Source organism: Brachypodium distachyon, chromosome 2 (genome assembly GCF_000005505.3).
Source record: "Brachypodium distachyon strain Bd21 chromosome 2, Brachypodium_distachyon_v3.0, whole genome shotgun sequence".
Lineage (NCBI taxonomy): Eukaryota > Viridiplantae > Streptophyta > Magnoliopsida > Poales > Poaceae > Brachypodium > Brachypodium distachyon.
This window is the reverse complement of record NC_016132.3, coordinates 23,498,064-23,524,794: the sequence shown is the minus strand read 5'-3', so window position 1 is coordinate 23,524,794 and position 26,731 is coordinate 23,498,064. Positions and strand designations below refer to the sequence as shown.

Sequence of the window (26,731 nt, the reverse complement as noted above, 5' to 3'; positions counted from 1 at the left end):
CCAACTAGAATTGAGCACCGCTACCCACATCGCAACCTCTACCCTTTGCCCCTGATTTGTCAATACATGCATGGAGAGAAGGATGGATCATGGGGGCATCTTCCTCCAAACCGGCAACGATTGGAAAGGGAGATGGAATCATGTTGTCGTGACAACCAGATCGGTGCGGGGGAGAAGGAGAAGGGAGTTATGGTGGTGGCTAGGGTTCTTACCTTGTTGTCACGAGCGGGATCGATGTGAGGAAAGAAGATGCTATTCTTATGCATGTCCATGGATACTCCACCTTTTTTATTTTTGACAAATTGAAATGTATTTATCGTGTTTCTATGTAGGGTGAGAAAACGGACATTTGCGGAGCAAAATAAATGTTGCCGTCCTCACTATTCACACTAGAAAACTACACATGTGGAGCATGTGGTTTTCATCGATCCCACATGACTAATTACCATGTATATGTTTCATCGGGACAAAAACCACCCGGGTATGTTGCCGTAATTTGTAAGGAAGCTATTGTCGCTGATAGATCAAAACTTCAGTCTGAATCAGACTCCTCTCTGTGTGACGCAACGAAAGCACTCGTGAACCACGCGGTGGACATATACTGGTGCTTGGTTCATCCATGTTACACAAAAGCATGGTTGATGCTTCTATCTTGTCCGCCCCATGACGCCGTGCCCGTGCGCGCCTATGCTTCAATCGAGCCCTTGATTGAACCTGAAGCGCTCGGGGCCATTCAGCTGATTTGCCCCCCAAAGCCTCCAAGGCCAGCTGTGCTGATGCTGCATTTTCGTAACAACTGGCTTCAATAACTCGACGACTTGTGTCAATCCAATTTTGCTGGTCTTGCTGAGCGAACAACTTATTAATTATTCCCGACTTGACCCCAACTGTATATTAGAGCACACGGTCTCGAGCCCTCGTTCAGACTGGCAAAAAAACGTGTCCTCCCGCGTCACGCAACGCAACTAACATGTCCAAGTCTTAGCACATCCCGGTCGCGTACGTACTCGCTAGTTACAAAGTCCACACCAGCAGCCTCTACTTTTGTCCCTTTGGCGACCTGCTCCAACCGCAGAAAATTCTGCTCGAATTCAGTGCCACCACCCAGCGAAACTTCGCTCCAAATCAGCAGCAAACGCGCGAGACCTCGCGACACGGTCTCATTCCTCAAGTCAGTCAGTCCTCCTGGCCCTGCTCCCCTATAAAACCCCGGCTTCTCCTATTCCTTTCCCTCCAACCAAAACCATCGGATCGCGCATAACACACAGCAGCGATCTGGACCAACCACAACCAACCATGGCCCCTGCCACCGAGACGCAGCAGCATCGGGCCACCTCCACCGGCCGGCGCAAGGTAGTAGACGAGGTGTCCGGCTGGCTCCGCGTGATGGACGACGGCACGATCGACCGCACCTGGACGGGGCCTCCCGAGGCCCTGCCGCTGATGCAGCCCGTGGAGCCCTACGCCGAGCCCCGCGACGGGCACACGCTCCACGACCTCCCGGGGGAGCCCAAACTCCGCGTCTACATCCCCGAGGCCACGGCCACGGCCAACGTCGGCCTCCCGGTCATCGTGCAGCTCCACGGCGGCGGCTTCTGCATCTCCCACCCGTCATGGGTCCTGTACCACCACTTCTACTCCCGCCTCGCCCGCGCGCTCCCCGCCGTGGTCGTCACCGCAGAGCTCCCCTTAGCCCCCGAGCACCGCCTCCCGGCCCAGATCCACACGGGCGTCGACGTGCTCCACCGCCTCCGCTCCATCGCACTCTCCTCCGATTCTAGCTGCACCCCAGCCGAGCTCCTGCTCCGGGAGGCCGCGGACATGTCCCGCGTGTTCCTCGTCGGGGACAGCTCGGGCGGCAACCTCGTGCACCACGTGGCGGCCCGCGTGGGCGAGGACGGGCCCGACCACTGGGCTCCCCTCCGCGTGGTCGGGGGCATCCCGATCCACCCGGGCTTCGTGCGCGCGGCCAGGAGCAAATCGGAGCTGGAGCCGAGGCCCGACTCGGTCTTCTTCACGCTGGACATGCTCGACAAGTTCCTGGCCATGGCGCTCCCCGAGGGCGCCACCAAGGACCACCCCTACACGTGCCCCATGGGCGCCGACGCCCCGCCGCTGGAGTCCGTGCCGCTGCCGCCGATGCTGGTGGCCGTGGGCGAGCACGACCTCATCCGCGACACCAACCTCGAGTACTGCGACGCGCTGCGGGACGCGGGGAAAGAGGTTGAGGTGCTGCTGAGCAAAGGCATGAGCCACTCCTTCTACCTCAACAAGTTCGCCGTCGAGATGGACCCGGAAACCGGGGAGCGGACCCAGGAGCTCATCGACGCCATCAGCCGCTTCGTCGCCCGCCACTAAGCTTAATACATACGGAGTACGTCCCACGCGCGCTCGTACGTTACGAGCCGCGACGTGACCCGTTGCTATCATGTGTCCTGTGTGTGTCTGCCATTTCGATCGATCGGCACTTGTGTGTGTGTGTGTGTGTGTGTGTGTGTGTGTGTTTCTCGTGTGTTTTACTACTTTGCATAATGGCTTTTGCATTGAGCGTCTGGGCTTGATCGCGCCTCCTGGCGCCTGTTAACTTTTGGTGCCCATTCATGCACAATCGCCTTCGATGTCAGGCGGGGAGCGTGCTGTAGCATTCGTGATCAGACAGCGGTGCTGTCTCAAATCTGTGTAATAATTAACTCGGTGTAGCTCCTGGGAATATCTACATCAATTATTTGAGATACATCCGTACGCTGATTGCAATGCATATCAACACCAAGCTTGTATACCTTAACTTTTTACTTAGAGAAGTTCTTTACCCCGGTTTTAGTTTTAGGTTGGGGTGCCAGATATTGTTTTTTTAGTGGAAGTTGGGGTGCCAGATATTTTTTCGAAGGGAGCGCCTATTGCCCAGTCGATTGAGAAATAGTTATTTCACAATCGACGTGAGTGGGTACTGCTGTTTGTTTGTGTGTAGTCATCGATGTCTATTTGTTGGGCTGGTGTCCTGATGTTTGGGATTTGTCTGTTGGGCTTTGTAATAACTTTCTTTGTTTGTTGGGTTGGTGTCCTGATCTTTGGACTTTGTCTATTTGGGCTTTATACTGACTTTGCCAATTGGATGTACCAAAAATGGATCTCTCCTTCTGACCGTAATCAACAAACAAACACCCGAAAAAAAACGCTAAGTAAACTTGTCTCCCACGAAGAAAGAGAAGGCTGGATCCAGAACAGCACCCCCCCCCCCCTTGTTGCCCTCAGGATCTGCAAACAAAAAACACAGAGGGAAAAAAAGGAAGGAGATAGAAGCTCTGACGAAGAAGAACTAGATCATGGCGACTCCCAGCTACGGCGCTAATGCGCCGCCAGAAAACAGTACAACAAAAAATCCAGCGGAAGAGGATACATACCAAGGTACTAAAGAACAGCTAACACTTCAACTGTAACCTCCTCTTGTCCAAACCAGCACGTGAATCTTCGAAGTCTTGTTTAGATCTGCCTTTACTTTGTCCAAAAAGTACATCCTGTTGTTTTGGAGATAAAAGTTGAGTTTGGAATCTCCTGTGACTGTGCAACAACAAAAACAAGCAGGCATTATGGATTCGTATGGTGATTACCTGCTGGGGGGTTCGCAACATGAAGAATCCCATGTAAACGCTGGCGGCTCTCGGGTTTGTCATCGTGCCCCTCCCTCCCACTTTTCCAGCAACAAATCCAATGAATTCAATGATGTTTCCTAGTGGCTGAAAAGAAAAGAAAAACACTTGATAAAAATCACTGGTAAGTTCAGTTCTGTTGTGTAAAAAATACATTTATTTATTTTGTTTTATTTCAACAAGGACATTTATTAAAATACAGAAACAAACAAATAAGAAGTATATGCTCAGATTCTGAAAACACCATTGGTTGCCCACCCCCTGTGCAGGGTCCTGCTTGCGATGGAGGGGGGAATGGGTTTATGCAATTGCTGTTGGGCCCTAATCTGTCGTTTCGCAATGAGGAGGTAAACAAAAATTATATTATTGGACAGACCAACAAATATATGACAGGGCCATGTGTTGGAAATTCTTACCAGTCCATTGAATTTTATATGTATTATAATTTGGCTATTTTCTGCTTTACATGTTAACATTGTGAAAAATGAAAAATGATATGTTCATGATCACTGAATGTAACAGGAGAGAGGAAGATTTGCCTGATAATTACTTTCATGATTATCGCCATGTTCCCACAGCAGATCATACAAATGACATCAGTTGCAGAACCCAGTCTAATGGAACCCAAGAGATAACTCTTACATATCTGATGACAACAATATAGTAGACATAACAAACAATGGTGCACATGACACAGTGGATGACTCTGTAGACAAGGCAGTGGGGGAAGAAGCTGAACAACCTATTGAACATCTATCACAGGAAGACATAGAGATATTCCTTGAAAATGAGAGTGTGATTGGTGCACAAACCTGGAGCCAGGAGGTTAGAAGCCATCACGTCCCGCATATGAACCAAGTTTTTGTTTCTGAGGTTGATGCACTCAGTTTTTACAATACCTATGCAAGTATAGTTGGTTTCTCTGTGAAGAGAGCTGGAACCTCTCATTGCAGAAAGGAAGAGGTTAGAGAGGTGACAAGGCACACATATAGATGCAAGGGCAGGCAAGATAGTTGACAAAGAAGTGATTGAGCAAAGAAAGCAAACAAAAGAGCTTAAAAGGCTGCAGAAGAAAGGGTTGATAGCAGTCCAGGGGAAAAGGAAAAGGAAAAGGAAAACAAACTCCATTGAAATAACAGACTGCTAGGCAAAAATGGTGATCACACTCAAAAATGGTACATGGCTTGTAACAAGCTTGGACATGCAGCACAACCATGAATTGAGCCCGCATGGAGAGGCAAAGTATTTGCGATCACACAAGCATATGACCAATGTGGAAAAATTGTTCACCCGCACATTCAATTCTGTGAAGCTGCCCACAAGAAAAATTATGGCCATCCTGTCATATCTCAGAGGTGGGATACATGCAACACCGTACACCAAAAAATTTGTGAGCAACATGCGGACAATGATCAGGCAGGAGACAAAAGCCAATGATATGATGATGGTTCTTCAGTACTTCAGGAAAAGACAAGATCATGATCCTCGGTTCTACTATGCATTCAAAGTTGACTCGTCAAAAAAGGTAGAGAACATCTTTTGGTCTGATGGAACTCAAGAAGATTCTATGAGTTATATGGAGACTGCATTAGCTTCGATACAACATACAAGACAAACAGATATAACCTGCCATTTGCACCTTTTGTTGGGATAACAGGACATGCCCATAACTGCTTATTTGCTTGTGCTATATTGCATGATGAAACTATAGAAACAGATCAAGATGTCGCCATGAAGCAGCAAGCAATACCAACAGTTTTCACAGGAACAAAGCATAGGAATTGCCTCTTCCATATCAAAAAGAAAGCAGAAGAAAAGTGTGCCCGTTGCTTTGCTACTAAACCACCTTTGCATGAAGATTTTTCTGATATTGTGAACAAGTGCTTGACAGAAACAGAATTTGAAACACTATGGCCTTAGATGATAGTGAGGCACAAGCTGGAGGATATAAAATATTTCAAGCAAATGTGGGACATGAGAAAGAATTTTGTTCCTGTTTATTTCAAAAAAGATTTCTTCCCTTTCATACACTCAACTGCCAGGAGTGAAGGCACTAATGCTGTCTTCAAGGACAATGTTGGTTCAACTTATAGTGTTATGAGTTTCCTGAGTGAGTATCAAAGGATTTCGGAAGATAAAATGGAGAAAGAGAGGGAACAAGACTCTCTAACTAGAACAACAAGGCCAACAATGTGGGTTGGTTCAGCAATTGAATTACAAGCTGCGAAGAAATATAACATGAGTATTTTCTACAAGTTTCAAGCACAGTTGAAACTGACACCAAAACTGCATGTCCTGGAAGTTGAGAAGAATTTGAAATATGATGTATACAAATCAAAGATCCTAGCTGACAAAGATTTTAGGCAGAGGAAATTTGTTGTCATGGTGGACTAGTTGAATGAGGATGTAAGTTGTATATGTCAGAAATTTTTGAAAGATGGCATTGTCTGTTGTCATGTGCTGAAAGTGCTGGATTTCCTCAACATATCAAAGCTTCCTAATAAGTATTACATTGACAGGTGGATGCCAAAAGAAACAAAGTATACCAGGGACATTGAACACAATATGCCGGTTGAACTTACAGAAAACAGCCCCCAACTCTGATACAACATACTATGTCAACAGTTTATAGAGGTGGCGTCTCATGTCTTGGTCTATAATGAAAGGTACATGTACTTGCTCAGTGAGATTAAAAGGATTAAGCAACAGCTTAACACAATGCCAAGCAAAGAACATACACAACAGTAGACGGAAGCTGCAGGTAGTGCGCGAACTGGCGATGGTGAGGTGGTGTCCGAAAACACAACTGTTGTGCAGCCTGATATGATTCTTGCTGATCCGGATGTAGCTAAATCTAAAGGACGTCCTAAGACTGCAGGGCGTCAGAAAACAATAATGGAGAAGTACTCACAAAGCAACAGATAACATGCAGCCACTGTGGTCGGCACGATCATAACATCAAAACATGCAAGATGTTGCCATTGAGAGAGATGATCTTGTAAAAGGCAAGAAGGAGAATACCTCAAAAGGTAACCAAGAAATGCTGGGTAGGCAAATTGGTATGTGTGTCAAAAAAGAAATTAAAATTTTATATGACAAGCATCCCAAACACTTTTTGTTTCCTTTTTCAGGTGCCAAAGGGAGCACTGCAGGGTTGCGTAAGGGGAAGAAAACGGCAACAAAACAGCGTGAACAGGTTACGCCTACTGTGATGATCCCTATGGAAGATTCAGGCCACACGCCAACACCAAACGGGGGCAGCAAAAGAACAAGGAAGCCAACAATGAAAGCACTTGAGAACATGGAAGCACTAACTCCCAACAAGCAAGATAGGAAGAAAAGAAAATAGATAGTAAATTAATTGCAGTACTTTAAAAAAGAGTTGTATGGAACTTTGCTATAGAAACTACATCTCCTTATTTTGCAGTATCTATTTTGAAAACACATAAAGTTGACTCCGCCTGTGTGAGATTATGGAGCTTACCTGTTTGCTTTTATATTTGCCCTTTTTCTTCTACATGTTGACCTTTGTCCTACTCCCTCGTGTCTCGGGTTTGTGGAGATTGTACATCTTGTTGACAGCACAAAAAAAGGAGGCCATGAGTTAATATTGCATTCATATGCATAAAAAAACAATTTATCATACATTTGTTTCGAGTCAAAGGCAGGAAAAGTAACACATTGGATTACCTGGCTTGCTATCTGGTTGTTCCACGACCAGACCTGTTGCCACAGCAATATGTTGTCTGAAAAAAATATACAGCAATTTCCTTTGGCAAAAAGAAAAAAAGAAGGTTTCTGACTACATGCATTGTCTCCCACCGAAAAAACTTATAGGAAAAAACTAGAAAAATAAATGAATGTCGTCGCAGCAATATGCATGACACATGTGTCGCAACGCTAGATTAAAAAAAATCTGTATGTGCAACACAAAAGTAAACATAACACACACAGTTAACTTTGTTCTCCCACCTAAAAAACTTTATAAAAGTTCTAGACTGGTATGTGCTGAAAGCCAAACATTACTGTCAGTTACAAAAACATACGAGCCCGTTATAGGAACACAAAGAAATACTTCATTGCCTCCGCCCCCCTCCCACCATCCCTATTTGTAAAAGAACATGAACTAAAAAAGAAAAAAAAATCTCAATCTCGTAATCTATTTTCCTTTGCTGTCCAAGTCCTATATTTCTCTGGGCAATTTCTTCATCACTATCTGCTACTGCTTGCTCTGTGAAACTTCTATGGTGTGTGTGTGCCTTCGATGAGTACTCATACTTGTCCCTGTCCAAAAAAATTTAAAAAAGAAAGTTCAGTGATGAAAATATTTTACATGAACAAGAAAAGTATTGAGTGACATAAAACTCGATAGAACAAAAAAAAACTGAATCTGAGAACACATACCTTTCTGAAATAGTTGTCGACTAGAATCTTCGCTTGTACTTCCATGTTATCTGGTGAGAACATCATTTCATTTGCAAGCTTGATCCTGAAATTTGGTATGTCGCTCCTGGAGAAGCAACAGCTTTGTCGGTTGCACGGTTCCCACAACTCCATAAATTTCATCACGAAAATTCCACAGTCGTCACTTGAACCCAAAAAAGAAAAAAAGAATTAGAACTGTGTCGCACCAGTGGCACCCGGAGTACCACCGCTGCGCGACGCACGGGCCCCGTTCCCGGGTTCCCGGGAAGGTCTCATCCCGAGGAGCGTCTATGAGCTTCCCGGCAAGCTACCAGTCCGAAAGGGACTAGCGGAGTTTCGGGGAATATTCCCACTTGGGCACCTCCTGGGAAGCTGCTTCCCGGGAGGGGGTTCTCGGGTGCGTTGGGCCCGGGTGCTTCCCGGGGTCGACTTGCCGGGACTGGGGGTTACCGGGCGCGTGCCCCCGCCTCGGGCGTAGGGCCCAGGGGAAAGCGCCACGCGGGCGCGTGGCGGGCGCGGGACGCGCGGTCCCATCAAGACAAGGAATAAGGCGCACGGCTCAGTAAACGAGCCGATCGACGGGTAGTTACCCGTTCGATCCACGGAACAGTGGTTGTCTAATCCTACCCTAGGGTCTTAGGCCCCTAGCAGCGGAGGTGGCACCCATGCACGCCACCAGCTCACCGGGGGGAGTTGCATGCCTCCCCGATGGACACTTGTAGCTCATGCACCGTGGCACATGTGGCATCACCTTATGTATAAAAGGAGGACCCATGCTGACGGTCAAGGGGGTTGGTTAGTCAGTTAGTTGGTTCGGACGAAACTCGCTCGACAGACGCTTAGTGGCTCCAGTAGGCAGCCTGCAGAGAGCGGTGAGGAGTACCTAGCCACTGAGAGAAAACCCGGGAGCTTGCCCGGCAACTTGTAAACATTTGATCCGTAATCAATATCAGCTGAGACAGGCAGGACGTAGGGTTTTACACCTCCGGGTGGCCCGAACCTGGGTAAAAAACGTGCGTGCATCTGTTCTTGGACTGGCGCGTACCCCTACCACTTCGTCTCGCCGGCCCCGTAGGGCCTCATCGGCTGTGCCGGCGATCACCGGGTCTCCGCCCCAGACGCCCCTATCGAACCTAAAAGGGGGACGTGGCCGCACGCCCCCGGTGTCGGAGCACCGAGCGACGACATCTGGCGCGCCAGGTAGGGGGCGCGGGAGTGGACAACGCCGGAGATCGCCGGCAGCAGAGTTTCCATCGGCGTCGGCTTCGCTCTTCTTCGCCGACGAGTCTAGTCACCATGACCCCCAAGCGGGCTGGTGACTCACGCATAGACCCGCGTGAGGCCCCAGCGGCGCACACGCGGTTGCACGACGTGCGACCCGAGTCGAGGGCTCAGGAGAACCCCGAGCCCTCAAGGGTGCAGCAAACGCAGCTGCCTCCACCGCCTCCTCGGCCGTCGACCGACAATCGGCCTAGGGGACCGGCTGCCCCCAGTGCCGGGGGCAGTCGGGCGAGCACGCACGGCGTCGCCCGGGCCAGCCAACGGGTTGAGTCGCGGCCCGAGGACGCCCCGTGGCAGCGGCACCAGGAGCACGCCGCGTCACGGGCAACCCCTGGGGGTTCACACCCTTCACACCCAGAGGCGTCCAGGGCCAGAGCGGGAAGCAGCCGTTCAGGAAACCGGCTGCCCCCTGTCCGGACCCCGGCTGAAGCCATTATCGCCGCGCGCGTCATGGTGCGGTACGAGCCGCAGCAGGGCACGCCGGCGCACGAGACGTGGGGCGAGGAGTTGGAAGCGCTTCTCGCCCTGGCCGCCCAGCAGCCGCAAGGCGAGGGCGCCCCGGTAGGCTCCGGCCACGGGCAAAACCCGGAGCCCGGAGACGCGCCACCCGCCTCACGACAGGGGGAGAACCCTCCCCCTCCTCAGCGAGGCCAAGGAGACAGGGGCCCGGAGGGGCCCTCGAACTCATCGCCCTCTGTTCCGGGGGGCGATGCGCGCGGCATCTTGAATGCCCGCCAGCGCAGGCGCGAGGTGGAGCGCCAGCGCCCACAGGAGCAAGAAGACGCTCCCATGGGCCCCGCGGACGGTTGCACCGCGTTCACGCGCGAGCTGCGGTGGGTGACGGGGCCCCGTAAGTGCCGAGCGCCTGCGCTCCGTACGTACGACGGGACCGCTAACCCCAAAGATTTTCTCCTGACCTACACGTTGGGCATGCACGCCATCGGTGCCGACGACAAGGTCAGGACGAACTGGTTCCCGATGGTCCTGAAAGGATCAGCACGAACCTGGTTGCTCAACCTGCCCGCCGGGTCCGTCGCCACTTGGGCGGACCTGCGCGAGCAGTTCGTGAGCGCGTTCCAGGGCGGCTATAAGCGCCCGGGAACCATGGCGGAGCTGCACACTATCGTGCAAAAACCGGGAGAGACGCTGCGGGCCTTCGTCAACCGCTTCTCCAACCTCTCCTATTCCATCCCGGAGGCGGAGGCGGCCGCCATTATCAACACCTTCGCCATCAACGTCCGTGATCCCAAGATGCGCGAGAAGCTGAGCACGCATCGGATCCGGACGACGCAGGACTTGTACGCCTTGGCGCATTTGGCCGAGGAAGGGCGCCTAGTGCCCGAGCTGGCAGCCCGGGCTGCCGCGAGCCCTGGCGAGGGCTCGCAGAAGAAGGGTTCCCGCAAGCGCAGCGGGAAACAAGTCCTCGCTGCGGACTCGGGGGCTCCTGCCGCGAGGCCCGCGAAGAAGGCCTCGCCGGGTGGAGAGTCTGGCGGGAAGCAGGGCGAGGCGCCCCGCTGCCCCATCCACAGCAACTCCACCCTTGATGCGCAGAATTGCCGCGTTCTGCAGGGGATCAAGTAGCGGTGGGAGCAGCGCCACGAAGAGCGCCACGCCGCCGGTGCCTGCTTCAATTGCGGTGACATCGGGCATCTCTCCCGAGATTGCCCGAACGACCCCAGAGCGGGTCCGAGGCCAGCCGGTGGTGGTGCCGGCAGGGGTGAACCCCAAGGGATGCGCGGCCAACCCCGCGTTGGGCAGGAACGCCCTCCTCGGGGACGCGACAGGGCGCGCGCTGAGGAGCAGCGCGAGTCCGATTGTACCAGCGGCGACGAACTAGGCTTTCAGGAGCCTCGTGGCGTCGCCTGCATCCATGGGGGAGCTTACGCTCTCCCGTCCCACGCCGCGGTGAAGCGCCTCACCCGCGACGTGTGCGTGCTGTTGCCGGATGCGGAGCCGCAAGAGCCGCTGAGGTGGTCGCACGTGCCCATCACCTTCAGCGCCGACGATCACCCAGCGCGACAGTTGGGTTCCGGGGTAATACCCTTCGTCGTTTCGCCGATCATTAGCAATATGACGGTGACCAAGGTGCTGGTGGATAACGGAGCGGGGTTTAACCTCCTGTCCGCCAGGCTGGTGGAGAAGCTCCAGCTGCCGATGGAGCAGCTGAAGCCCACCGAACAGTTTCGGGGGGTGAACCCCGGGATCGTGCGCCCGTTGGGACGCATCACGCTGCCGGTCACCTTTGGGTCCCGAGAAGCATTCAGGACCGAGTACATAGTGTTCGACGTGGCGCATACCCCGTTGCCCTACAACGGGATCCTTGGTCGGCCAGCGCTGATCAAGTTCATGGCAGCTACGCATTGCGCCTATGGCGTGATGAAGATGCCGTCCGTCTATGGGGTCCTCTCCATCAGGTGCGACCTCAAAGACGCGGCTTGGTGCGTTGGCGAGGTCGTCCGGGCCGCTGCTGCAACTGATGCCGGCGACGAGGATGTTGTCGAGGACGACAGCTTGACGGGCGATGCCCCGGCAACGAAGAAGGCCCGCGCTACCCCGCAAGGGATTGCCGGGGGAGGCGCAGGCTCGAGCTCGCGCCCCGGCAAGGGGCAGGGGCTCCGGGAGGAGGCCGCCAAGGTGAAGAAGCTGCCCCTCCAAGCCGGCGACAAGGAGCGCACCGTTACAGTCGGTGCGAACCTCGCCACCGAATAGGAAAGGGTCCTCGTCACCTTCCTCCGGGATAACGCCGACGTGTTCGCTATGTGGGTTGGGTTGGTAATTTGACCATTGGTAGGCCAAAATGAAGGGGACAGCTAATACTCGAAATGGACCATGAAGGCACAGGCTAGAAAAAGAAAAAAAAGGTGGGTTGGGCCCTATTTTTTCGGAAACAAAAAAAAACAGGCAAGCAGCCTAAGAAGGGTGGGGAAAGAGGAAGAGGCCTTTGGAGGGACAGGAAGGAGGGATGGGCCCGAAGTGGAAATTCGGCCCACGATAGGTTTTGAGTGTTTCTAACTTAAAAAACCATAGGAATTCAAACATCGCTTTTATAGATACATATGCGCTCCGAAAAATCTCATAAAATTATAGTAAATCAAAATAACCACAATGGGATAGGAAAAATAATTTCCACCCTAAATAATTTTTATAAATACATTTTAATTGAAACAAGTTTCACATAAGCCTTCAACAAATCCATAAAAAGGAAAATATTACTCCCTCCGTCCCATATTAAGTGACTTTCTGTTACATTTGCCTAGACGTATTTTAGTATATAGATACGTCCATATTTAGACAAATTTGAGTCACTTAATATGATACAGAGGGAGTATTTAATAAATCCAAGCAAAAGCTAGATTAGTATTAAAGAATTAGCAATGATTGTGTTACTTAAGGTCAGTTTTGTTGTAGTGTAGACACGCATCCCCTAGTGCGGGGCTGCTAGGCGCGGAAGGCGCAGATCGAGGGACGGGGGGAGAAGAATTACCGCAAAGTGGAAGGAGCTGGGCGGCGCAATCCGGCGACACGGGCGCAACGCGAAAAGTGCTCCCCGGCGACGGCTCTCTCCCTCTTCCCGCACACCGTCCCATCTCCCCCCTCTTAACTCTGTCGGCTTGTAACATTCACCAGAGATTCGGGGAGCGAGAGAAATAAAAGAAACAACACGGCCCCCGTTTTAACTCTATCGGCTTGTAACATACACCCCGCCCTGAGGCCCCAACAAAAAACCCAACAACAGACGAGCTCCTGAGCCCAGACAGAACAGAACAACGCGCAGCCCAACAAATAGCCCGCCCCGGAGGGACAAAAAGAAAAAAGAAAAAATTCACGAATCTCCGCGCAGCCCAACATATCGACGGCGCCTGAAGGTGGACTGAGAAATAACTATTTCTCAGTGATCAATAGCAAATCCGTTTTTCGAAAGAAGGGATCACCTGTGGCCTCTATCGGTTGAGCATGCAGTCAGTGAAGGAACTGGCCGCCCCAATAGCTAAAGCCCAACTGTCTAAAGTGCAAGCCCATAGAAAAGTAGCCCAGCTGCCCAGGAGGCGGTAGTACATATCGGAAGGAATTGACCTTATTAAGTTTTCATTTTTCCTTTTATCGTCACAACTAAACCGCAGAAGATTGGGACGTGGAACTGGTTGAGAAGACCTTCTGCTCGCTTGATGTACAAAGGATTCTTGCAATTCCCTTGTCAGATCGAGTCCAGGAGGACTTCGTGGCATGGAACCTCACCAAGTCTGGTGAAGTCTGAAGATTCTCGCCGCTTTCCTTCTCTCCCACCACAGGTACCAACAGGCTGTGGAGATTAGCTCTTGAAATCCTTGGGGTATCTCGCTCGAGTGGAAATAATCGCAGAGGAGGTATTCCAGCACAACCGACCCAGAGCGATCAGAGTTGCAAGCCTCGGCTATGAACTTCTGTCATTCAAGCTTGTCCCAGATGATCTTAACCCGATCACTGCAAAAGAGCATGTGGAAAATATCTTCAACCCCACTTGAGCATAGAGGGCATTGCGCAGATATCTTCATATGTCTATTTGCTAGAAGTAGAACGGCTCGGCAGGGCAGAGCACCATGCAAAGTTTTCCAAAGAAAGATCTTTACTTTACCCGGCACATGCAATTTCCACAAAGTTTTCCAAGCAGGATGCCTTTGCTATCTCAGTGTTGACTTCGAATTTTGCGGCAGTTGCACCAGCAAAAGCTAAAATGAAGAAACTTGGATAGGTCAAGCCGCCAGTGAATTGGGTGAAATTGAACGTTTATACTTCTTTTGATGCAGATACTCTTCGTGGGACTGTGGGTGCGGTGATCGATCCGCGATCACGCCGGTAACTTTCTATCAGCTACTAACTGGAGACTTGATTTCGTCGTTGATGTGGAAGCCGCGGAAGCCCATGATGTTCATATCAGTTTGGAGCTGGCGTTGTTGTCTGGCTGCTCCCGAGTGATGATCAACTAAGATTCATCAAAAGTTTTCGATGCGCTCTCCAGTCGATGACAACCTATGGGTGCTGATGCTGCCATATATGAAGATTGCTTTGCTCTCCTGGATATCTTGTCCGGTTCAACATTACCCACTATTATCATGAATCAAATCGACTAGCCCATGAACTAGCTGACTTGGCAAAAATATAAGCCTATCAGTTGATTGAGGAGGATGTAACAATTGTTTCGAGTTATTAAAGAGGCTTTATGCGTTCAAAAAAAAGGGCAGAAGATTGATTCGTATAGCAGCGAACGGATCTTGCACGCAAGAGGGAGTGGTGGAAGAAAACTTATCTGTCATCGTTTCAATCTTCATCAGTCCGTTCGGCTCTGATATCGACTCTGGCATCAGAAGGCGAGGAGAGCTACGAATGCATAGTGTTTCACTATCTTCATGTCAGGCTTTGTGTGTACTTGGCGAACTGTACTAACGGTAGAGGCGACAACACACAGATTCAAGATCTCCGGGCTCCATCCTGTTCTGGATTAACTATTATGTTTATTCCATGTAGCTTGCGGATCACACGGTTCGTAATTTCGTGATTTTTTTCACTTTCGTCATCGGTTTGGTAATGATTGAACGGTTTCACAACCTTTTTCTAGAATAATACGGTTTGACAACCTGATTTGTTAGGGTTTTGTGTCCGCGGCCACCTTCTGTTCAACGATTTCATGTTCTCACCCGCTGCAGTGGGCGGCTCATTCGGCTCTATAAAACCTAGAAGTTTAGTCCAGCTCATGGAGGTTAGGTATTTAATTGTTTCGTCAGCCAAGATTTGGAGAATCGTCAAGATGCGAATGATTGCATCTAGAGAAGTTGGTTTCAAAAAAAAATATGTAACTTTTGGTTTATCCGAAACCTTTGTTGTTGTTTTAGTTTTTTATTCGACCAATTGTACTCGGTTCGTTGAATTAATAAAGGCATTTCGTTGTTTTAGAAAACTAGCATGGTGTCCCACGCAATTGCGCGGGAAACATCTGTAATCACTTTAGTTTTCTAGCTGACGTAGATATGCATTGTCATACTATTAACGTAACTGGTTATTAGAAAGACAGAATTATCTCAATATATCTAAAAGCATAGATCTATATATTGAGTCAAATGATGTTTTAAACATGAGAAAATATTTTATTTATATGCGATTTTGTATTGAAATTCAAAACTAAAAGTTAGATCTCGTGTCGGTGGGTGGATCGAGTCTTGCATCAGATTGAGTGATTAGTTGTAGGTTATTTTCCTATTATTTGTGATTAAAGTTCATATCATCTACCAACCATTGGTTTACCTGAGATTGTTGATCACACATGATATACATCACATCTGTAAAGAAAATTCAGATTCACATGCAGAATTGGTTGATCGGTTGTTTGCAGTCATAGTCGTATGTATGTTGAATTATATTAGTAGGTAGCGATTTCATGATAATAAATCATTATGCAAGATCAAAGTTTCACTTGATTATTCTATTGATACCTAGAATAAGTTTAGATACATATCCTGTCATTCGCTCATACATGATGGTAAATTAGTAGCCGGAGTAAAAATTTGAGGCCGCGTACAATGCAATCCACATTTTCTTATTTGTTATGTATTAGTAAGTAGAGTAATAACTCTTCAAATACCATTAATAACTAATCTCTTGCAAAACTATAGACTATGGCGTTAGGAAGATTGAAGTCGTGTATAATTTATACAGAGTTAATAGTTTTTCAATAACTGTTAATAATTCATCTTTGAAAAAAAATATAGATCATAATAAATGGAATTGGGTTTACTACTTAATAGTCTCATGATTCATGAAGGAAAAGAAGGAGAGAAAAATACAAAGAAAAGTTAGCTTACTACTTATTATAATTTATTAACATATGGAGCCTATATGGGTCAAAAACAACTTTGATGTCTTATTGATAGTCCATCACACATACCACAACCATTAAATCCTGACTGATAAATAAGATCAATCTAATTAATAGCTTAAATAATTCTGACATTGCATCAATGTGATGTTTTCTCTCTAGAACCATGTATTGTGCTTTTAATTATATAATTGTTTAAATAATTCAGATCACGTGGATCAAAATGATTAGTCATTTGTAGGTGATATTAGCTTAGTATTTGTAATTAATTTCAGATCACCTGCCAACCTCTAGTCTTTCTCCGATACGGTTGATTACACGTGATATATCACATCTATACACTAACTTAGATCAAATGAGAAATTGGTGGATAAAATATTTAACATTGATAGATGTATGCGAAGTTATAGTAGTAGATACATTTTCATGCATGATAATAAATCATAATGTCAATTTAAGTTTTACGCGATTATTCTTAGATACTTGGATTTAAATTGATAAGAGCAAGTCGCTTTTTTAGTTTTAGGAGATATTTATTAGTAAGTGCTTTGTTCACTAGCGAGCCATATTCGTTCGTAGTTTACGATGTTAGTTAGTAGTCAGTGTTGAAACTTAGGCCGAACATTGACAAATAGAGTTATAGTTCTTCAAATATTCGTTAACATCTTAGTTTTCAAAAATTATAGATATAGACTTAATATTTTCATGACGTGTGAAGAAAAATAATGAAAATAAAGTCAGAAGGTCATAATAAATTGACCAACTAATGCGTTTGGCACAAGAACTAAAATTAACTTAATTATCATTAATCATAACATATTGGACCTATGTGGGGCTTAAACCACTTTGATGTTTTATTCCGGGCCCATCTAGCATAACACACTCATTAAATCTTGATCGTGAAATTTCATATCCAATGGCCAGAATAATTGGTGTGATGTGGATCAGTGTGGAGCCTCTACTCGGTACTCCTCATATTTCTTTTAGTATATTAATATAAATAGATATATTCTTAAAAATGCATACTTCTTCCGTTCAACAAAAGATGTCTCAAGTTTGTCGAAATTTAGATGTATCTAGACATGACTTAGTGTTCAAATTTAGTCAAATTTGTTGGACGGAGGAAGTATATGGATTTCCGTAGGAAAAAGAAAGGGGATAATCGGAAGGGAAAAATTATGAGAAGATTGCATGCTTTGTAAAGAACTTTAGGGCAAAGAGAATGAAGTTTGGGAGGGAGAAAACAATGGGTCAGTTCTTTTTAGCTTCAGCTTCTCCAAAAACGGCTTTAGCTTTTCTACCGATAGAAACTGTGGTGGGAAAAAGCCCCTGAGAAACAGTAATCCAGTTCTTTTCGGCTTCTCACATCTTAACTTATTGACTGAGTTGTTCGTTGAAAAGTCTGTAATACTCCTACTTTGAAATTTTGTCTTGGGTATTTGTATTAAGTTATATACACATTCATATACATAAACAAAATCTATTAATCCAAGGCTACTCATCCACGCTGTGTTCTGTTCTATTCATTATCCAAATTGACCAAAAAAGAAGTTGAGAAAAATTCGATGATGCATAATCATCATACGCATACACAAGAAAGAATTTCTACTCATCTGCTGCTGCTCATGCAAAAGAGATAATCATCCATTAATTGCTTCATCCACGTAGACCATTTGTTTAATCACGGCTGCAACAGATCGGTGGAGAAGTTCAGGCATGGCTTCTGACCGCAACAAATCGGAGGACAGCAACAGATCGGAGGAGAAGTTCAGGCCATGGCTTCGGCTGTGGAGAGGAGACGGCAAGAGAGCCACGCGGTGGCGGCGGCGGCGGCAGCGGATCCACGAACCAGCAGGCCCGAAGATGAGAGGAGAGGAGAGGCAAACCCAACTGCGGCGGCGGCATCAAGAACCGGTGGCGGAGAAGGGGCTTTGGGTGGCGGCAGCGGCGGTAGCTGGCCCGAACCCTAGCCGCACGAAGAGGAGAGAAGGGGATCGAGAGGAGTCGGGCAGGGAGCAGTCAACGAGCAGTTGCGAATCGGTACGCGGTGATATTTTGGAGGTAAATAGAGGGTTTTTTGGGGGCAAGTAAAGGTGGGATTTTTTAGAAGCCCAAAAAGCTGCCTTGGACCAGCTTTTTCTCATCTGAAGGGTTTCAGGTGTTGGGCTATTCCTAAAAACAACTTGAAATCGAGTTCTTTTCGGCTTAATCTGCTGTGGAGCTGGAAACTGGTATAGAAACTTCTTAAAAAAGAACCGGCCCAATGTCGATGTTCGGTGCCAGCCTAGGGAGAGGTAGGCTGAGGCTGCCGCAGGTAGTTGGAGAGATCAGGCGGGGACACAGCAGGAGAGGGTGGCGAGGAGATCATGCTTGCCAAAGATACGGATGGCCAGGTTAAGGATATTTATTTATTTTTTCTAGAAAGGTAATGGTTATTTTGTGCCATGACGTTTCTCTTGTGTGCACGTGATTTGGATTTTTTTTTAGAAAAAAATACGTGACTTGGAGTTGGATTACGCTTCATATACGTGTGCCTGGAGCCGATCGATTGATGTTGTGCTAATCGATCTCATGTTGATCGATCGCTGCTGCCGAGAACGTCGTGCGTGCGTACGAAGCATAAAAGGCAATTGTTTAACGGTCCATTGTTTAATGATATCTATTGTTTAATTATGTTGCGAGGACAACGTGTCATGTAACATGTACTGTAACGTACCAATTAACGTGTCTAAGAATAAACGTTTTATGTGTCTTTCTACAGTTCTTGGATCATAGATCCAACGGTCAAAATAAATAGGATAATGTGGATCAACGTGGAGCCTCCCTTCAATACCTCTCATATTGTTTTTAGTATATAATAGATAAACGGCAGATCGTTTCAACTTCCTGCCTACGCTCTTCCCCTCACTAGGGTATCTGGATGTCATTCTTAATACGTGTCACAGATCTCACTTATAGGTAGGCAATACAAGATTGAGGATTTCAGGATTAGATGTGGTTTCAGACTTCAGACTCTGTTTTTATTTTTAGAGGAAATGTTCAGAAATAGCAATGCATACTTGAGAATATTCTGGAACATTCTGGATAATTGGAGAGAGTGTTGGGAATTAGTTATGCATATTTGAGAAGATTCTAAAATACTTTGGATTATTGGAGGAGAAGATATTTACAAGGAGAAGATTCTAGTGAATATGAGAAGATTGGAATATTCTATAAGGCTTGAGAGGTTGCTTGAAGAGGGTTGCTATTTATCATGGAAAGGTCTTAGGGTAACTTTTAAGAATAAGTGGAAATTCTCTAAAACTAAGTACACGTAGAGTATTCTAGAGAATTATAGTAAGATGTACCACATGTTCTTGTGGAACTATAAATATGGGTGATCCCCCTCCTCATGAGTTGTACCACAATCACCACAAGTAGTGTATCACCACACCAAGTAAAGAAGTGAGCTATCATGGTAGGGTTGTGTGTAGAATAGCCACTAAAGAGAGTGTTGTACCAACATTAAAATAGTGAATAAAGTGTTGATTTTTCATAAGTTTGATATCCCAAGTAGTGTAGTGTGCAAAGGTCCTCAAGAATGGGTATTAGGGTCGCCACCCGTAAAATCTCTACAGGAAAAGTTTTTGGCTCTGTTTCACACTCTGTTTATCGATACCCTGTGTCTTCTCTCCCGGTTTGTATAGGTTCATCAGCCACCCCCTGTCAACCTGGGGCTTCTGGTCATGAGGCTCGCAATCCTGGAGTCCTGATCCGTCCACCCATATGGCTCATGACAATTTGTTATTTGCTCACGCATGGTCTCCTGAAAAAAATTTGCTCACGTATGGAAGATGGAATGTGTTTAGGATCGTATAGTCGGTAAAAACTACAGTAATCAGGTGACTTATAGAAACCTCCCAATGATATCTTAGCATATCCATCCAATGCGATCCTTGGATTCTTCTATTGTTTAGCTCTAATGGTTCAACCTTACGCACGCAATTACGTGCAGGTTACAACATGCGACATGAACAAGAAAAGGCAGCGCACGCGGTCCTCGTCGTTCATGCAGATTCAGATCTTCTATGACACTCCCTCCGTTCCATATTAAGTGACTCAAAATTATCAAATATGGATGTATCTATGCTCAAAAAATGTCTAGATACATGTAATATTTCGTCACTTAATATGAGACAGAGATCGTACTGTAGAAGACTAGAAGTGATCTGTCATCAAATACGCTGTGAAAACAAATACAGTATATCTTGTTGTCAAAACAAGTACAGGCTCTTTCCAGCATCGAAACATTCTTTGCTTTTTTCTTCAACCCAATTATTAAAGCGAACAGAGATGATCCAGTGATTGCACCAACAGATTCTCTGTTTATCATGGTTGCTTTTGCTGCGTAATCTTCTTCTTTTTGCGACACGATATCATGATCTTCACAATTGGATTTTGTGTCGGGACGCTTACAATGTATGCTAGCTAGCTCCATGAAACTAGTCCTATTTAGGAGTTGCAACAACTGTGCACGCATGTGCAGCTGATCGCCGTGATTAATATATACCCTCTTTCTACTCGGATTTCTTATACCAACCCACCGGCGCCGGCGGCCGCGCCGCCATTTTTGTGTGCAGACGACAGCTCGAACTCCTTGTCGCGATCAGCCTCTTCCACCAGCTCCAACGGCTTCATGGTGTAGAAATGGAAGCAGATGAGGTAGTAGCCGAGGTTGAGCACCATGAGGCAAGTGACGAGCCAGTAGTATGCGTCCAGCCTGCCCCGGTTGATGTTGTCCTGGAGCCACTCGCCGCTTCCCCTGGTGGCGCTCTGCACGGCCGTGACGAGCACCGTGCCCATGTAGCTGCCGAGCGATGTGGCGAGCCAGAAGAGCGCTGCGGCCGTGCTGCGCATGCTCTCCGGCGCCTGGTCGTACAGAAACTCCATGTGGCCCACCGACGAGAAGCCCTCCGCCACGCCGTGGATGGCGTACTGCGGCACGAGCCAGAACACGCTCATCGGCACCACGGCGTCCGGCGGCTGCGGGCCGTCAAAGAGGAGCCCACCGTGGTGGGCCGCGAAGGCCCGGCGCTTGGCCTCGACGAGCGCGGCCGCGGCGACGCCGAGGATGGAGATGGCCAGGCCCGCGCCCATGCGCTGGAAGTAGTTGATCCCGGACGGCAGGCCCGTGAAGCGGCGGGCCAGCGGCACCAGGGCCCGGTCGTAGAGGCCCAGCGTGACGAGCATGGCCGTGGTCATGAAAATGGACATGGTGGCCGGCGGGATCTGGAAGCCTCCTCCCGGGGTGACGTGGCGGTCCATGGTGCGCGCCTGCTGGATGGCGAAGCTGTTGTTGTGCGAGGCCGCGGTGGCCAGAAGGATGCCGGCCGACCAGATGGGCAGCATCCGGACGATGGACTTGAGCTCCTCCACGCGGTGCACCGTCGACAGCCGCCACGGGTTCTGCAGCTTGTCGCCAGCGGTGTCCCCCGGCGTCACGATCGCCGCGCGGTCGAAGAACCTGCAGAATCGATTCACACGGCACGGGCATCTGTCAGATTTACGGCGCAGGCGTCCACAAGTGTACGTAACGTGACAGTCTGAGTGTGACGCTCGCGAGCAGTGAGCACGGCGAGGACAAAGAATTACACTTCTTCCTTTGTTGGTAACAAAAAAGGCATTGGTTAGTTCTCATTTCCATCTGAAAGCAACGCCGCACTCTAGCTTCCTTCGATTTACTTTCTTCCTTTGTGCACTGATAATGTAACTACCACCAAAAGTAGCCGAAATGACTAGCACGTTCCTGCAAGCTAGCCGACGCCGAGGCACGTCCACGTATACGTGCACGGCCTCGACTACGACGGCTTAATCAAAGCAAATGGCACGGCAGGTCGGAAAGAACAAACTTACGTGAGCTGGTTGGTGTGCAGGAGCCTGCCATTGGTGGAGATGAGCGCGTCGAGCTCATGGTCCTGGTACAACATCCGGGGGTCCTCCGGCAGCGGGGCGTTCCGCTTCCTGAACGCCGCGGCGGCGACCTGCGCCAGCCGCGTGAACGGGCTGCCCCCGGGCTTGAGCCGGACGTAGAGCGGGTACCCGGCCAGGAACACCACGATGGAGGCGAACATGGCGATGGCGGGGATCCCGAACCCCCAGCCCCACCCCACGTTCTCCTGGATGTACACCACCACCGTCAGCGCCAGCAGCACCGCGAACCCCATCGTGAAGAAGTAGAGGTTGAAGTACCGCCTCTTCTTCCCCGCCACCGTTTCCTTATTATCCCTGATCTGCTGCTGGTTGTTGTCGAACTGGTCGGCGCCGAAGGCCACGACGCAGGGGCGGATCCCGCCGGAGCCGAGGGAGGTGCAGAAGAGGGACATATAAAGCACGGCGATTTGCAGCCCGTTGGCGCGTTGGAGCCCGGCGGGGCGGAGCGAAGGGAGGAGCGCCGAGAGGACGAGGCCGAGCATGCCGAGCTGGTAGAAGACGGAGCCGGCGATGATGGTCCAGAAGCGGCCGGCGAAGGAGTCGGCGGCCAGGGCGCCGAGGACGGGCATGAGGCTGGCCGTGCCATTGAAGTTGGTGAGCGTGTTGGAGGCCTCCACCAGCGGCAGGTGCAGCTGCTGCGTCAGGTACGTGATCAGGTTCGCGCTGAAGCCCGCCGTCGCGAACCTGTCGCACACCTCGTTCACTGCAATGCATGCACCACATCAACGGACGTACAAGTGATTTGTAACTAGTGCGCACGTTCATTAGAATCGTTAACTTCATTCGTTGTTTCTTCAGGTTTACTGTGTTGATCCAGCTTTTTTTTCTGGGAGATCTAGTGTGATAATGGTCGGATTGACTGGGTGAGAAAAAAAAAGCTGCAAAACGATATCATACAAAATGCAACACAAGGAAAAATGAACAAATTAAACAATAGAAAGAAACAAAGTTGCTTGGAAACCGCTAGGCGCGCACTTGATTCAGATATTTCCAAGGACATGCGGACCTCTTAGTACAAAAATATCATTATAAAATGCAAGGCACGGGCAAAGAATAGCTCGTAATCTTCGCTTTGGACTGAGAGCTGGACGCGATTACCGCGCAAATCGGAAAAACCGTGCGCACAAGGCTAGAGCCATCTTCGTCCGAGGAGCAAATCTACAATGCACCCGCGCTTTGTTTATTCAGAACGGTACAGAAAGCAAATGCTGATGCAAGCAAAGCTATGCTCGGTGCTCACCTAGGATGAACGGCATGGCCCTGAAGCCTCCCTGCTTCGTCTTCTTCCGGTCTCCATCTCTGTCGCCGCTGTCCACCGCTGCGGCTGCCATAGCGCGCGCAAGCAGACCGGCCTTGGTGCTCAAGCTGTAGCGAGCAGGCAGAGGCAGAGCAGGCCAAATGCGAAGCGCTAGCGACGGTGGCCTGCCTTCACATGCCCCTACATGTGAAGTGAGGAGGAGCTAGCCACGTATATATAGGCGCAACAAGGCCCAGGACCAGGAGGGACAAGCTAGCATCATCACAACGGTGCCCGAGGGAAGTCAGTGGTCGAGGGAGGCCGACCATCCCCCCCGTCCCGTCACTGTACAGTGTTGGCTCAGACTAATCAACTGGGCGTACGGTTTGGGTTTTATTATCGAATTGATAAAAGAAACGTTGGGCCTTTCTTTCTATCTGCCTAGGAAAGTGTATGCATGGTAGCGTTTTCCCTTAAATAAACTGGCGCGATGTATTCTTTTGGTGGTGTTTTTGTCATCGTCACTTGGTCAGCATTATCCAGGCCGGGTTCTTTTCTTTTAGCACCAATCGAATGATTGGAAGGGTTTGGGTTTCCAGAATTTGGCATCGCTTGAAGTAGAGACGACGGAAGATTTTGCTAAGAAACACCGATCGTTCAGTTCAGACGGAGCCGTCGACATGAGAAGGGCGAGTTAGACGTAGGATGGGCAAAATTAGAAATTTAACCTATTTTTAATGGATTTTTAATGAGATGATTACTAACTATTAGGTAAAATCAATTTTCTTATGGGGGGCAATGCCCCTCGACGTCCCCCTTGTCTCCGTCCCTGCTTCCAGAGTCAAATTTATTGGTATTTCCAGCCAGCCAACCAACTTTCGAATGGAACTTGATCTCAAAAATAAATGTCTAGAATTCCGAGACCACTCCATCTTAGTTAGCCAGGCCCAAAGCCACGGGTTCGGATTGTGATTGTTGGGCTCGATTATTCTTTTATTGTATTGTTCATCAAGATGATCGTCTTGTCTTATTATTTTCACCGTTGAATTAGTGTTTTTTGTCAATTGCTGAGAAAACCGCCATGGAAAAATTATATCCACTGCCTTTGAAAGAAGCTTCGATTTCCATGCATGTCAATGCCTGCCACATTGGATGTGTATTTGGAATGGTGCTTTCTCAATTCTCCCTCCCCTGTCGCCCACCCCAACCTCATGGACTAGCTCCGATCCATTACTAGCATATCCCCGAACTCTCGATTTCATTCCCAACTCCTTCTCTCTTATCAAAATTACCGTGCGTAGGGTGCTTTTTTACTCCCTCTGATCCATATTAATTGTCTCAAATTTGTCCAAATATGAATGTATTTATGACTAAAACAAGTTCTAGATACATGTAATATTTTGACAATTAACATGGTTCGGAGAGAATATGATACTTGGATGGATGGATGCAGCTAGCGTGCACAACTGATCCGATGAGTGGCTACTATTGTCAAATGTCATTTGCATAGCAATGCTCCTCTCGTGTTGCTTAGAACTTTAGGAAGGGATAGACGTTCCATGTGACCATGTCACTCAAAAGGTGGGTCCAACATGTCAGAATTCAAACAAATTGATTAAGTAGGTTAAAAGCTGTCAAATATGGAGTAAAATGTGACACAAAATTTAAAATAGAGATAAAAAGTGAAATTCACTCATAATGTTTTAGGCTATATGTCAAAAACTCAAGTTTGATGCTTACTTTTATTTTATTTTACATCACTATTTTTTGTATTTTATTTCATTAAACTTAATCGACATAATCACGTGTATAATTCTTCGACAACTTTTGATTAAACTAGCAAGGTGGCCCTCGCAAATGCAAGGGCAGCACCATTTGCATGTTGACACCTGAAAGTGCATGAACAATACTTGTGGTCTTATATCTTTATGTCACCCGACTGGAAATGGTATGGTTCTATCGCTCATCGCATATTATGAGAGAAGATAATTTCACGCTGGCAGAAAACATTTTAAATGGAATTTATTTCGTAGCGTAATGATTATTAATGTCATTTGTACAAAGACCATATCGATCTCAGGTGATATTTATCGATGTACTAAAAGTCGGCATATTCGATGAAAGTCACTTTTATGGTGCGAACTGTCCAAAGTACATAAAAACCATGTTTAAAAGTTTCAAAAACATTCTACCAAAAATACCATATGTTGGAAGTTTGATGCTCTACAAAGTTGCAAAATTTCAAGTCAAAAATCAAAAGCATTTAAAAAGGAATTAAAAAGAGAAATATACTCCCTCCGTCCGGGTTTATAAGGCCCATATTGAAATTTGTGCCGAACTTAGACCGACAATTATACAAATAATTTCTAATATATGCATGTAAAACTTATAACATTAGAAAGCGTTTCCAATAGGAATTGTAATATGTGGTCAAAGTTCGGCATATAATTCCGTGCAGGCCTTACAAACCCGGACGGAGGGAGTACAAATAAGTAGAGCAACCACCTTAGAGCTGATCTTTGGCAGCCAGTTTGGGGGGGGGGGGCATATTCTGCTAGCAAGTTCTATAAGTTCCATTTTTGAAGAATTTCCACCCCAAGACCATTTTAGTGGATTTGGAAATCCAAGGTCCCCATGAAGATAAAGGTTTTCTCTTGGTTTCTTCTAAGTGATAGACTTAATACCAGGAATATGCTTAATCAAAGACACTTCGATATTGGGGTTGATCTAAAGTGTGTGCTGTATGATGCTGATGTGGAAGAATCCTTGGTTCATCTCTTCATAAACTGTCCTTTTAACACTGGTTGTTGGCTGGAAGTTGGCATTCGCTGGCTGTAGAATGCTCATTAATTGTCTGGAAGTTCTCCCTAAGCTTAGATCCAATTTCGGCAGCTCTTTTTCTTTGATGTTTTTGCCTTAGCTGCCTGGAACAACTAGAAAGTTAGAAATAATCTAATCTTCAAGGAAGAAGTGGCCTCAATTCAACTCTGGAGATCCAGACTTAAAGCCTGTCACATTATTTATCTGTTTTGATAGACTCTCTTTAGTTTTTCCTGAGGCATCTCCCAGTATGTAAATATGTGTTTGTAACCTGTTATTATTAATATAGCACAGTAGGAGCCTCTCCTACCATTTTCAGTAAAAAAAGAGCAGAAACTAAAAAAAAACTATTCAAGTTGATTTTTTTCCCGTTGCAACTAAATGCAATTGCGTTTGGACTTGAAATTTTACACAAACATAAAACATCACTTCTATAACCTATGTACTTTTTTTGAGAATTTTCTGAAGTCTTTCCGATGAGGTTTGCCAGTGCAAACTGTGCAA

The 26,731-nt window shown here is 47.6% G+C and overlaps 2 protein-coding genes and 1 pseudogene across 3 annotated transcripts; 2 read left to right on the top strand and 1 right to left on the bottom strand.

The window, feature by feature from the left end:
- Positions 1 to 1,185: 1,185 nt before the first annotated feature.
- LOC100837787 (probable carboxylesterase 15) lies at positions 1,186 to 2,764 on the top strand. The gene has a single exon (XM_003568413.4). It carries the CDS (start codon positions 1,297 to 1,299, stop codon positions 2,356 to 2,358), a length of 1,062 nt encoding a protein of 353 aa, XP_003568461.1. The 5' UTR covers positions 1,186 to 1,296; the 3' UTR covers positions 2,359 to 2,764.
- A 559-nt stretch (positions 2,765 to 3,323) lies between these two features.
- On the top strand, positions 3,324 to 6,395 carry LOC112270725 (annotated as a pseudogene).
- Positions 6,396 to 20,465: 14,070 nt separating this feature from the next.
- Positions 20,466 to 23,845, bottom strand: LOC100842028 (protein NRT1/ PTR FAMILY 3.1). Of its 2 annotated transcripts, XM_024458223.1 has the most exons (4): positions 23,411 to 23,843; positions 23,269 to 23,328; positions 22,093 to 22,873; positions 20,466 to 21,703 (listed from the first exon to the last, which is right to left on the bottom strand). In XM_024458223.1, the coding sequence occupies exons 3-4, from the start codon at positions 22,737 to 22,739 to the stop codon at positions 20,770 to 20,772; spliced, it is 1,581 nt and encodes a 526-aa protein (XP_024313991.1). In that variant the 5' UTR covers positions 22,740 to 22,873; positions 23,269 to 23,328; positions 23,411 to 23,843; the 3' UTR covers positions 20,466 to 20,769. The 2 variants fall into 2 exon arrangements, with proteins under 2 accessions (XP_024313991.1, XP_003566248.1); XM_003566200.4 differs by lacking the exon at positions 23,269 to 23,328 and having other exon boundaries at positions 23,411 to 23,845.
- Positions 23,846 to 26,731: the final 2,886 nt, after the last annotated feature.

Bases quoted from the DNA above. Each gene is read 5' to 3' on its own strand.
- LOC100837787 (XM_003568413.4), top strand. From the start codon at position 1,297: ATGGCCCCTGCCACCGAGACGCAGCAGCATCGGGCCACCTCCACCGGC.
- LOC100842028 (XM_003566200.4), bottom strand. From the start codon at position 23,501: ATGGCAGCCGCAGCGGTGGACAGCGGCGACAGAGATGGAGACCGGAAG. The intron at 22,874-23,410 runs GTGAGCACCGAG...CATGCATTGCAG, and splicing joins GGCCATGCCGTTCATCCTAG to TGAACGAGGTGTGCGACAGG. The intron at 21,704-22,092 runs GTAAGTTTGTTC...TCGATTCTGCAG, and splicing joins CTGCACACCAACCAGCTCAC to GTTCTTCGACCGCGCGGCGA.